The 13,452-nt window shown below is 40.4% G+C and overlaps 1 protein-coding gene across 22 annotated transcripts in view; it reads left to right on the forward strand.

Moving 5' to 3' along the window:
- Positions 1–13,452, forward strand: part of LOC143164442 (uncharacterized) — an 89,503-nt gene that overhangs the window by 35,098 nt on the left and 40,953 nt on the right. For 15 of the 22 annotated variants that reach the window (XR_012996075.1, XR_012996076.1, XM_076347040.1 and 12 more), the window contains exons 1-2: positions 8,748–8,768; positions 9,767–9,965. The exons of 6 other annotated variants lie outside the window; for them this stretch is intronic. Coding sequence is in view for 13 of the 16 variants with exons in the window: in XM_076347040.1 (XP_076203155.1) it covers positions 9,832–9,965 (134 nt within the window). In the remaining 3 variants the exon portion in view is untranslated. Of the gene's footprint in view, positions 1–8,747; positions 8,769–9,766; positions 9,966–13,169; positions 13,279–13,452 lie in introns of those variants that run through there. One more of the 22 variants, XR_012996077.1, reaches the window with a different exon arrangement.

A 13,452-nucleotide genomic window follows, 5' to 3' on the forward strand; every position in this document is an offset into this window, starting at 1 on the left:
AAAACATTTCTAAGTGGGCAAAGTTTCGTGCTGTCTTCGGGGTGAACCACATGTTTCACCAGATGCCAAATCAGTTGGGATTAAGCTGTGTGATAACCTTGTGCCAATGGGGTCATTGCTAGTTGGATGGAGGCTTCTCCAGGCGCTTTGCACCATTGGTCCTTGCAACACTGGAAACAGAAGCAGAAGGTAGCCAAGTCTTTTGTCAAATTAGGTGATGTAGACACCCTTCCTGAGGTTATTTGTTGTACCACGTGAAGTTAATTTAGTGCTTAATACATACCAACATGGAGGCTAACCTCTGTTGAGAGATTTTAATCTGAAAACGCACTTAGGGCCAGTTACTCCCTTGCGTTTTCTGCTGCAGAAGGATGGGCATTATCTGAAAGAGGGCATTAAAAATGGTGACATTTCTTTATGAGGTTAGTTTAGAAACAGGAACCACAGCAGAAGCTGGCTGGAAGGCGATACCTTTGCAATCAGGGATGTTGTCTGTACCAGAATCATCAGAAATTCGGGAGAGTCGTGGCTGCCTGGGCAGCACTGAGAGGCTTTGGACAATTTGCTGTGGCCACCTGTGGTTATTAGTTTAGAAAATGTGTCACTATTTTACTCTGGCATCTGTTCAAAGTACTAATTCTGTGGATCAGTGTCTTTCAGATGAAGAAAGTGAAATCCTTTTTTGCCCCTGGTGTCTGAGTAAATTGATATCAAATACTCTAATGAAAAGACAACTGTTGTCAGCAGAGGCAAGCAACAAGAAAATCTGGGACAGGAGGTAACTTCGTGATGGATTCTACATCCTGAGGGACTTTCTGGGCTCTGAGGATTAATTTTCTATTACATCCACGTGTGGGGCTTTTCTTAAATACACTTCCACTAACAACTTAATATTTTTTTGAATTACAATATCATAAAACGCTACAACTTTTTGTCATTCTGCCACTTAGAGGCCAACACTTTCATTGTTGTGACCGTTGTTGCCACCTTTTACTTTTGCTTAAATGAAGCATCTTTTTGCTGCCCCACTGAAGCCAGGCTTTTGAAAGGAAAGGGTACTCTGCACAGGGAAACAACCCCCTTGGGAACTGCACTTCTGTTTGTTGGTGAACTCTCGTTTCCGTGATAGCTGCCTTGGTCTCCTGCAAGTACACCTTATGGACTTGAGAAGCCTTCACCAGAATTGCCTTTTCCCATTATTTTAGTTCAGTTGGTTCAGATTATTTTATTATGTTTATTATATTTATTTATATATTATTTATCTTATTATATTTATTTCATGTATAGTAACTCTAAGAATGCGTTCACAAAAAAAATGGGGCATTTTTACCTGCCAGAATGTCCACACACTTGACTACGACAGGAGATAGAGGCAGAGCACGACAGAGCAAGAGTTTCCTGCAGCAACCTTATACTGCACATAAAAAAGGATTGTTCAGGGTATGACAGCATATGAGCCAATGTTTTATAAATAAGTTGGGTTTGGGTAACAACGGGTTACAGCCTATTGTAGGAAAGTGGTCAGTAGCTCAAATAGTTCGTAGTTCTCCATCTAGAAGTGTAGTGGTTTGGAGAAGAAAAAATAGATAGCACAAGATGTCTGAAAATTACCTGTGCGCTAAGGAGAGTCTGAAGTGTTTGTGAGGTTGTCTTCACCTTCTGGAAGATGGATCAGTGTTGCCAGTCACACGATATCACTTCTGGTAGAACAAGGCTTTAGAGGGCTTCTTCACCTGGGGACTTACTGAACCATTTTGATTTTGTTGGCACCGACGAGGAAGAGATGCATCGATTTTACAAGACAGCTCACAAGTCTTTTATTTGGGAAATACTAAGCTAGTTGCCCCAAAAAATAGTAACTTGGGGTTTTTTTTGGTTTGTTTTGGTTTTTTATGATTTTATAGCAAACTGTATTTTTAAATCTAGAACGAGATGAATTGAGAAGTTGGAGACAATGTCTGTAGAAGGCGCTGGGCGGATACGGAGGTGCCCATGGGAGAGCTTGCTGTTCCTCTGGGTAGAGCAGAGGTTCCTTGTGCAGGCAAAGGGCAGGCTGGGATCGGGAGCTGTGTCCCCCAGCCGGGATAAGGGGGGCTCGATTGAACTGTTGGTACCCGCTGGAAAATAAGGCTGCCCAGATGCTTTCCCACACATTTTCTACCTCCTTCATTGAGAAAAACAGGTGAAATCCTTTCTGAGGCAATGTTCATAAGAAACAGCATCATCATGTGTCAGTGTTTAGAACATAAACTGATCTGAGTTAATCTTTGTTTTCTTCTGCACCTCCATTTTATAAAATAAAATTGGAAGAAAATTATGGCCATAAAACCTGATTTTTGCCCCAGTTCTTGTCTTCAGTACAGAACTACCTGACAATTAATATTTGTGTATACCTTTTGAAATATCTGACCTTTGGGGAGTTGACAGAGCTATAATATTAGTCTTTGTATGCTAGCCTGGCTTTTAAACTCCCTGCCTAGTGGATGTAAGTTCAGTGGATACAGATCTGAAACTTGATTTCCTCAGTATAGCTGCATTAGCATTCAGCTGTGGGTATGTAAGATAATAGTATTAAAAGCAACCTTCCATCCTGTTGTCATGGATGCAGCACAGCCCAATCCTGGTAGCAGTATACCACCAGTCTTTGTACAATCTCATTTTTATCTATAAATTTTAATTTAATTATACCAGAAATTCTGTAGCGGTATATAATATATGATTTTATTTTCTGTTTTTAAGCGTTAAAATGTAAGAATTGAGCAGCTCGTGTTCTTTGTCCAGTGCTCATTTTTTTGCATTCCAAGTATCTGTCAGTATTAGTTATGAGACTGTGTGAAATAAGTAGCCATGAAAGATGCCTGCTTTTATGACAGAATGAGTGGTTTCATGAATTTTAAAGGAGCACATTTGTATTTTCTGTTCTTGAACTACATGGGCTACTCACAAATATGACAGAAGATAATTGTTTGAGGAATTATGATGCCTTTCAAGATTTTGCAGGATATTACTATTTTCATAATCTTTCATTTATCAGGTTATACGGCTTGATTTATTTATGTATGTAATTTGGAAATTAAAGTACTCCCATTCTGTCAGCATAGGTACATGTTTTCTTCATATAGCTCTTACTCCTGTTAGCAAAAATAATGAATGTGCTAATTTTTTTGTCAGTTACTACAGAAACGTGTCAGAATCGGAGGGTAGTCAGGTATTACTCTGGGCCACGTGAGACAGTACGGAACGGTACGTATTGCTCCGTCAATGCCTTAGGATGGCGGGAGCGGGTATTTCAATATCTAGCACTAACTGTGCCACCAGGCAGTGCGGGCACTGCAGTTTGTTAAGGTTTAAATGAATGCATTGTTAGCACCGACTTCAACAGGGATTTTGTGTGAGCGAGTAAAGGCTTCAAGCCTTTACTTGACTAAGAAAATCTTTTTAGTTGTGATTAGAGGGACAGATACTCAGCTGGTGAGAACTGATGGTGTTCCATTGAATCAATTTTCATACCCTGTCTGAAGTCAATGGAGCAGTTGCTCATTTATAAGCCGGTACCTGGCCCGTTATTATAAAAAAAAATGTTTCAAGTCTGATATTTGAGTGGTACGGTAATCTTTTATCGGGGAGCTGCTTGACTTGATTTAAAAAATTTCATCAGAACCAGTGGTAAGATCCCTGGGCTAATAAATTCAGTGTCATGAGCTATTTTCATTTGGCTGGGAGTTTGAGTGTAGAAACCTATGACTCTGTCCTGTTTGCTTGAAAGCATGGTGGTCTATCTATCTGCCATACTTTCATGTTTAGCATACGGTTGTCTTTTTAAAGACTAAAATGAAGCATCTCTATATCTGTATGAAGCATCTCTATATCTGTATGAAGCATCTCTATATCTATATGAAGCATCTTTTAAAGACTAAATGGAGCATCTCTATACTCTTTTCTGTTTTAGTCATGAAGTATTTGTATTGTTTCTCTCGGTAATTTTATCACACTTTCTATCCTGTGATAACTGCATAGCAGGATTTTATTTTATGGCAAAAAATTCTGAATAACTCTGTGTATTAAACTTGTTCACAACATCTGAATTTTGTTGCTGAAAATCCCCTCTCAAAATTCTGTGCACGCCCATAATTAAACCGCTCTGAAGGTGCAGTCAGGAAAACCAGGCACCAACATTATGGAGTGAAAATTAAAGAGGCAAAACATCAGAGTGTCTACTGTATGTGCCTGCTGTTAGACACTCAAGCATGGAGAACAGGATACACCTCTATGGATGAATAGCTTTCCTTATTAAAAAAACACAGTAGGACGCACAGTAGGGGAACACACTAAAACAAGGCTTTGTAGTAATTTCCTTGAAAGAAATTTCCCAAGATAGCAACTTGAAAAGCTTTTAATCTTACGACTAGCTATGTAGTGAGTTTTACTGTAGGTGGTATAAAAAAGACCATTAGATTACAGCCGGTCTGGTAGAGTTGGTCTAAAGCCTCTTCCCTTCCAGCCTTCCTTCTCAAGAACAGGATTAGACTTTCCTTGCACCAAAATGCGGGTTGAATAGATTGATGTGACTTCTGGCATATTTAAGAACTTTAAATACATGTCTCTCAAGTTTGAAATTATGATAGAAAATAGAAAACCCACCTGCACCGTCTGAAATACTTGATCAAACATGCCGCTTTGCGACACCGAACCGATTCATTAGATCAAGGTTTCTTCTACATGTCTAAATTTGAAACCATTGTCATTCGTATTTTTGAGCTGATATTTTATTCTGGGTCTCTGAACAGTGTCCCTTACTACTTGGGAGGAACACAAAGTGTTTCTCATAAACTCCTGAAGAATTATCCTACGTGACCACATCCTGCAGCCGCTCGGCGCACTGCAGTGTACCAGCAGCTTTCTCACCGGACTTTGCCTGATTTGTGCTATCTATTCCACACAACTATTAAAGCTCAAAGTAAAAAAAAAAAAATCTGGAGAAATTCCCGTGCAAATACACTGGAAGGCTGTCACGTGTGTTATGGTTACCTGATAACCCTTAAACCACTGTGACTGTGGGCTCCGTGCTGCACTCGGTGCCCGTTCACGTGTCAAGGGCCATACTCTGAAATCCTGCAGCTTTTTCTCGACCATATCCTCCCCCGTTTTGGTGTCGTGACTACGAGGTGGTGGCCCCAGAAGTTCGGTACAAGGAGCTGGAGGCCGTAGGTGCAGCAGGTGCTGCCCACCCTCTCCTCCCACCGGAGCCGGCAGCAGCCAGTGACCCGGCACCTATGTGTGTGAGCACCAGCGGAGAAGCCTTAACATCTTGTACCTATCTTGTGTCAGCCACTGCGAGCTGAGAACAGGGAACGAACATGTCTGATAATGTGTTTCACATTGAAATAATTAAAGAGAATTGTTGCTGGAGGGAAATGTGCCTTTAAAAATTAACCCTGACATCTCTCTGACAATTTGGCTTATTACAAGAGATTCTTTTTTTTCCTCTTTTTTTTTTAGTTTTACTAAACTCGATATGCATTTTTCAGCACCTTAGAAAATGTAGAGCCTTTGAAAACTTCCTTGTGTGAGTAGTCCATACTTACATGAGCAGTCCCATCTATTTTCCACTGAACTACTCGTAGGACTGATGTTTAAAGGATCGGGTCTGAAGTAAATGACACATTCTGCTATGCCCTGGAGCCTGTGCTAGTTATTACTGTTTGAATCTGTCTCTTGATTGCATATATTGCAGTCTTCTATCACACGGGGTGCCAGTTTTGAAATCTGAATGTTCCTCAAGTAGCTACCGAGCAGCTTGCTTTTTTATTTCTTCTTATGGTGAAACAAGTCCTTGAAAATCAAAAGTAGTAATTTCCATAAAGCACTAAAAGTTTAAAAATGTTTTTCTTGATGGAGCTGGAGTATTTGAAAACAAATGTAAATGCCTATAAAAGTGGTATTATTTATTTTTAAAATTCTGGCTGTGACAACAATTATAGCAACTTTTTTGTGATCAATGGGAAGTTAAATAGACAACCAGGTACTGGTGTTCAGGAAGTTTGGTTTCATTATATCGTGGCTATAACAGTTATTTCCCAGTTCAAGAATTGTGCAACTTTTTATTGGGGTGGATTCCGGTATTTTCAGTTTTCCATCTGGTCAAAATTTTTTAGTCCAGGGATAGGAAATTTTGGGTTTCTCTCACTTTGTTTGATCATTTTCTAACTAATTTTAAGCTGCCTTTAGAGAGTATATAAAGGGCGTACGAGGTGGCAGGACTGGGTGCTGATGCTTTTCATCTGTTTGATGTTGCTTGAACTGCTTCGGACTGTGTGTGTTTGAAAGGCTCTCTTCCTCCTGTGCGCCTGCCAGTCAACGGGAGGAATTCGAGCGCATTATGCCAGCTGCGATGGTTTGGAACTGTGCGATTCTCCGGCCTGAGGAGTGGCTGAGGTGCCGCTAAGGCATTTCTCACTTTCAATTCTGCGACTAAGAAAACAGACATGCAAATTTGCCTTCAGATGCTGAAAAGTTTTGGGTTGGTGGTTTTGTTTTTTTTTTTTTGCTTTGGAATAATGTTTGACTTCACGGGAGGAAAACGCAGTAAAATACACCGGAGCAGGCACATACTTTTAATTTGTATTCTGCAGTTCTCAGTTTGCAGGGCGGATTCCTGGTTGACACTATCTGCATCCGTCGGTACACCCCCATTTGGTGTAATGCTGGTTTACACCGGCGGAGAATTTGATTGCGGGAGCCAAACCCTCCTTCCTTCCTTAGTCGAGGGGAAGAGATTCAGCCCCGTATTTCCTCTTCCACTGAACTTTTAACAATTTGGTGATCTTGGGCACAATCCTTCAAGATGCTGAGTACCCCCATGGGCGCTTAAATCAGGATAGCAGATGGCGCGTGGTACTTCTCAGAACTGGGCGCTTCATTAGCTAAAATTTAAAACATAAAATACTTTAAAAACACTTCTCAAAAACATTTTTCTTGGCTTGGGAAGGGTTTTTACCCTTTTTATAAAAACAGCAGCTAAAAAATATCTGTTAGTTGCTGTGACATTTGCTGTAAACCTAGCTGTACACAACATCGCTGGTACGTTCTTTCTGGCTATTAAAGGCTCATTAAAAAAATTAAAGTCTCCACAATTTACAATATTTTCCATTGAAATAGCATGTTAACACATTTCTTTAATCAGTGTGTAACTGTCAAGGGAAAGAACAATTCATCTAGTATATGCATACATTAGGAAAAAAAATTATGAGATTTAATTTTATTTGTTTTCTATTCGGGGCTTTTTTGAAGGAATTCCTGCAGGGAAATGGTTAATCTATTTTTAACTAAAGCTTACTTTTGTAATCTATCCAGTGCTTAGAGTTCTGTCATTGATCTATGATTTATGTGATTTAAACCACCTCTTGGCTGTAACATTGGTTTCTATCCAAGATGCTGAGCTGAATACTAATTACGAGATCAAATTTATGCTGTTGGGCTAAGCAGCTGAAGGAGCTTTCCATGCAGGACTCCCTTAAACCATGCCACTGCTGAGCATTAGTGAAATATTTGGGGGGGGGGGGAGGGGGAAAAATGCTGGAAAAGGGAAAAGATATTGCAGGAAAGCTGAAGTGTCCTTTGAAAGCCTTATTTTTAGTCCTCTTGAATGACTGAACAGTGCTATATGCAGATACTCAGTGTGTATAAGCCGGTGAATATGCACATGGTTATGTTTTTACAGCAGAATCTCACTAATTCACCCTAACAATTGGGAAACCCGCTGAGAAAAGCCAAATGGCATGAGTGAGCAAACAAATAAATAAGATCGAGGATATTTTATTCCAAGATGTATTTTATGCCTTTATTTTGACAAGTATCATGTTGTCAGAATGATTTATGGTATTTCATAGCTTACCAGTAAATGCACTGTAGTATGGTTTCTTATAGTAAGAAAGTCTTAGTAACAATAGCTTTGCTTTACCTCCTCTTAAAGCATTTTTGCTGAGAAACAAGCCGAGACCACCAATTTTATAGAAAACATAGGTCTTAGGCTTTCCTTCGGTAGAGAATGAGTAACACTCTTTCATTCGCCTGCATCACCTTTGCAGAGGAGGTTGGGATGGCAGCAATTTTCTTGGGTATTGGTAGTCAAAACATGTTCAAACAGCTCTGAATCCAAAATCCAGTTTGAATAAAAATGAAATTTTCTATAGGAATTTTGTTGATTATAATAAATTTTGAGAGAAAACGTGTTCCAATGCATCATTTGACTTTCATCTCTGTTGGTATAATGTTGAAGTGTTTCACTTTGATGATGCTGAAATGTTTTAATTTGTTCAGGTTTCTGGGTTTTTTTTTTATTTTTTCTTATTTTTTTACTTTTTTTTTTATTTATAGTGTGGTTCTCATGTTTACTATATGCTTTGTCTTATGGTTTGTTACATTTGGGTAATTTTAACCTTTTCAGACTACCACTGCATATTATTATAATGTAACATTTCCATAAAATGTTTTCATGACTTCAATTTTGCAGGAATCTTTTAAGACTTCATTTCTCTTCTGCACTCGTGAAAATATTGGAATTTCTCACAGAATAGAAATTCCAGGTTGCGACTATTTCTCCTGTCTCTTTTACTTTGGAATGGTGTGTTGTTCTGCCCTCAGGGCTCTGGAGCTGCAATCTTGGCCAACAGATTAATGTATGGGATGCAGGTGGCGTCGTCAGACGTATACAAGGAGAAGGATTCGGAGCCTCTTTTGTTTTCCCTGTGACATCTGTATTGTCATCGGTGAGAACCGTTGTCTTGAACCTCGTTCAACGGGATGTGTGCGCTCACATGCCTTCCCCCTCGTAGAGGTTACAGCGTTGTGGCTGGAGTCAGCAGGCCATCCCGCTTGGTCCGTAGGAGGCCCTTTAGTGGGGAATTACTTTCCTTTTATCCTTATTCTTGCTCACTTTAAAAACAAAACCCCAAATAAATAAAAAAACAGAAATAAAACAAACAGAAAACCTTGACAAAGTTTCTTCCAAGGGCATTTTTAGACTAACGATCTCTGGTTGTGTATCTATTGCTTGCTATCTTCCTCATTTCTTATTTCTCTCATTTTCTAATGTGGAGAAACTCGTATTTCAGTTAGATTTTTTGGCTTTTTTAAAATTATATTTATTTATACTCCACTTGATGTCATATTTGCTTTTTAATGTGCATTGTTAGAGATAATTTGCGGTGTGAATAATACCCATTGTGTACATTTGGGTAGAAGTTTTTGAATATACACATGTACATGTAATACTGAAGTGGGATGTGCTTGGGAACGGTTTTATTAAGAGGAGCCACAGTTCACGATCCCATTTGTGTACGTCGTTCTCCTGTGATGCCGTCCTTACCTGTCTCATCTATAGGTGCAGTCGGTTACATATCTAAATGCTGCCAGTAGTAAACGCAATGAATTGCCTTATGGTCTTATGTCTGCAAAATGGAGGCTATTAGAAAAATCAGGATGAGCCCAGGGACGTTGATGAAACTACACGTTGTGGCTGTAATTGCAGTCAGGTCACTTCACCAGCTGACTGTAACTGCTGGATGTGAGACACATTCCCTTACTGCTTATGCAGGGAAATAATTTGCACCATCAGTGATGTTGTGGATCTTGAATAGGAGTAGGTAAAACAACAAAAGTGAAGATGGGTCTTGAGTTAATTGCTGTCATGGTCTGAGGGACTTCAAAGGAATTATTTTACCGGAAGCCTCATTAAATGGATTGGATATTTTACTACGCTGAACAGGTGGCTGAAGTGCTCCAAAGGGAAGTGTTTGAAGATGGGAACCACCTCCGGGACTCTCCGTACCCATGAAGCTGCCAGGGCAGAGGGGAGCTCCAGCTCCAGGGACACCCAAGGCGGGCCAAGGGGTGGCCATGCGGCACGGAGGCTTGCGGGAGCTGCAGACCCCAAGCCACCCCAGTGGGGTCCACATCCTGAGCAGGTGCTTCCCCATTTTGCTGTTTCTTTGAAGCGTGGGCTCGCGGGACTGATGCTGTGGATGCCACATGGGGCTTGTGCGGCCTCGGGGTGGCTGTGCTACATGGCCAGGGCTCTGGATGCGATGGGAGCCTTTCTTCCCTGCACCAGGGCTTGCTTTGATTTACACTGTTCCTCTTACACTGCTTTTACGGAGCAAAAAGTCATTGAGGAGGAGAGAAATGCTACATAAAAGCTAATAAAGTAACATTCTAGAGGAAACATATACGATATTTTGAATATATATATATGCGCTAAATATTTGTTCTGCTTTTTCTTTTCTTTAATTGCAGTAGAACTGTTAAATTAACAATTGTGGCTTTGACAATAATGTGGGGGGATTTCCACTGAAAGCACAAAAACTAAAATGATGTTGATTTAATATGTACATGTGCCTACACATGTATATTTAAAATGTAATTTATGCGTGCTAGATAAGTGGATATTTTGTATACCTTCATATATATATAAGTATATAAATAGTACACAACATAATTTATGGGAGGGGAGAGCATTTTGGAAAACTGTAGTGGATTGCAGTTAATTCATGCTGCCTGTCATCTTGATGATGCTAGGAGGTTGTTACGTACCCTCAAGAGAGCCCCATTATATCCCTGACGAAGACACTTCTCCCTGGCTGAGAAGAGGAATATGGCTGCAGCCATTTTGGGGATTCTTGCTGAGTTGTAGCTGCACCGCATGCACACACACACGCTGGGACGTGCTTGCTGGCTGCTGTCGGGAAGTCTTTTGCTGAAATCAAATGTCCCATGGCTCCATCCTCCCTCTAAAATTTTAGCCTATTCCTCTCAGAAGCCTCGTGTACATGAGCTCTAACGTGTCTGCTGAGACGTTTGCCGCTCTTCCCACCAAATACCAGTTTGTCTGCACAAAGCTATCCAGTCCATGGTGACAGTTAAAGCTTTGTTGAGCTGCCACATTACCCTATTAAAATAGTGTAATTTTCTCTACCTCACTTCAGGAAAAGTTTTGGAATGAAATTCCTGTGAGCATCATATTTTCTGTTCACCAACAACCCTACAGCTCAGGTTTGGATAGTCTGCTGCTGAGTGGATTTGCTGGAGTGTGCTGCTTTCTGGAACGGCCAATTCTGCTGGCTCTTCCAAAAATTTTGTGATTTATGGAAAAGGGAGCAAACCCCCACGATGGATGGTGACAGCAATATGCTGGCCACCGGTTTTCTCTCCTTCTGTATCATGACAAGGGAAGTTCAGATTTTCTCTATCTTTGATCACATAGGGATGCTTACTAATCCCACAGATGTAAAATTGTTTGAAGAGTAAAAGGTTTGAAGTCAACTCAGGCTGCTGAACATCCAGAGAAAGACCCACCATACAAATCAATTGTTTGCCCTTGGGAATGCAGTTATCAGCCACAACAAAAAAATGCTTCTCCTTGAGTATAAATCCCAGCAAACAGAAACAACAGGGAAATTGAAGCTACAAGCAACAAGGCAAGATTTGGGATGCCCTTCTTATGGAAGTACCAGCACCAGAAGACCTAATGTATCTCTAAAGCACTGCTTGGTTTTCATGGAAAATGGATATAAGTTAGGATATACTTTAGAAATAAGCATAAGAGCTCTGTAATTTCTACAAACCAGTGAAAATTAATAAAACCTAGGGCTAGCTATTTGATAAAACTGAGCAGACAAAGTGTGTGTAACTATCCGTAGAGTGGCTGACATGATGAATGATGATGGATCCAAACTCATCTGAAGTTCTGTAGGAATAATAGCAGCATAAAGTAATTCTATAGGGACTTAAATGTGCCTGAAACAGAACAGTATATCGAAGGTTGCGTATTATGCTAAGAATGACAAGTATTTATGATTGGAAGGTCTCTGTGTTAGGATTATCAGTTTTTGTATACCTTTTTTGGTTCTTTAATCTTTTGACTTAAAGACCCATCCAGAGATTTAAAAAAAAAAAGGCTGATTCCTATAACTGCACTGCAGAGATAGTAAATACCCTCTTACCTCAAGAAAATCAGCAGTGCCTGATACTACACAGGTGTTTTTCTTCTGGAGTATTGAACGTCCTCCTTGAGGAACAGCTGGTGAGAGAGGTGCCTGAGTGGCAGGCAGGAGGATGGGCTACAGCTCATCTCAGCCAAGCTCAGCTCAACTCAACTCCTTCCTATGAATGGGAAAGCAAAAACCCTACCATGTAGTGCCAGTTGTGTCTGATGAGTTTTATGTTAATGCAATTGCAGATGTAGTTGAGGAAATTTTTTTAAAAAGTGTTTTTTTTTAATTTACCGTTGCAACACTTGTGGCTAAATGTGGCAGCTGAAGAAAAATATGGGGGTAAGTATACTGAGTTGACAGGGTACTAGAAATCTGTGTAATCACAAGGGGGATGAAGTGGAGTTTTACAAGTAAAATGCCCCTTCTGCAGAACTTCTGCCTTCCTGTTGTCTTTGTATCTCCGGAGTGTTGTAGTCTTGTTCAAAAGAGAGCGAGAGATTTTGATTAAAGGTTTTTCTAAAAGTATGACGAATACCATCTGCGTTTGTCTCAGGTTTGGAAGAGGAGAAACTTTTGTGCAATACACAGATTGATTTGCAAGGCCTTAAGGTTTTCAGCTTTCCCTAACCTTTGCTAACACACTGCAGCAATCTGTTCTTTGAACGTGTTGATCCCTCTAGGTCTATAAGAGTCTTTGAGACAGAGCTAATTTTTTCAGCGTTGACTATAGAGGCTTGTGATTTTAGATCTGAATGTCCCTTTTTCAACCCTGCTACCAGTGACCCACTGCACAGTAAGTGTCTCACATTATAAAGTGGTTATTCACAGAGAGCTTTGACCAATGCTATCTGGAGGGTGGGAGATGCTTTCCTGGCAATGGGATGCGAACATCGTGGGGCAGATCTTCAGCTAGGATAAAAATCCTGCTTGGTCGCTGCAGCTCAATGGGCGTCTGTTAATTCATGTGGAAAATTCGTGACCCCAGCGAGATCAGAAAGTTCAGTGTCCTTGACTGAGTGCAATACTTTGCAGTCAAGATTGAAATGTCTTTCTTCCTGTAATTCCCTTGAATTTAAATTGTTCTATAATTCCTTTAAATTGTTTTATACCAAAAATGACGGTATTCTCCATGACACCTTTGAGGAACATTCCGTGAGTTGTTCCTTTTTCTTTTATTAGGTTACTGCATTTCCATACGAGTAGGAATATTGAGCTCTGAGAGCCCACCTGGATCCTCTGCTCGTAGGCTGTATTCATCGTGTGCAGAGGTTAAACTCCGCTGATTCTGGTATGGCCATTATTACCATAGCAACCATTTAGGGCTTTATTTGCTTATTCTTGAAGAGCCTCAATCTTTTATTTTTACTTTAGTTACATCAAGATTTTGAGGAAACTCTCCTAGCTGAAGGAGTGCCCTCCAACAGCCGTGTCTGGAGGACAGACCGGCGGGCTGCTTTGCCTG

This window comes from Aptenodytes patagonicus, chromosome 9, assembly GCF_965638725.1.
Source record: "Aptenodytes patagonicus chromosome 9, bAptPat1.pri.cur, whole genome shotgun sequence".
NCBI lineage: Eukaryota > Metazoa > Chordata > Aves > Sphenisciformes > Spheniscidae > Aptenodytes > Aptenodytes patagonicus.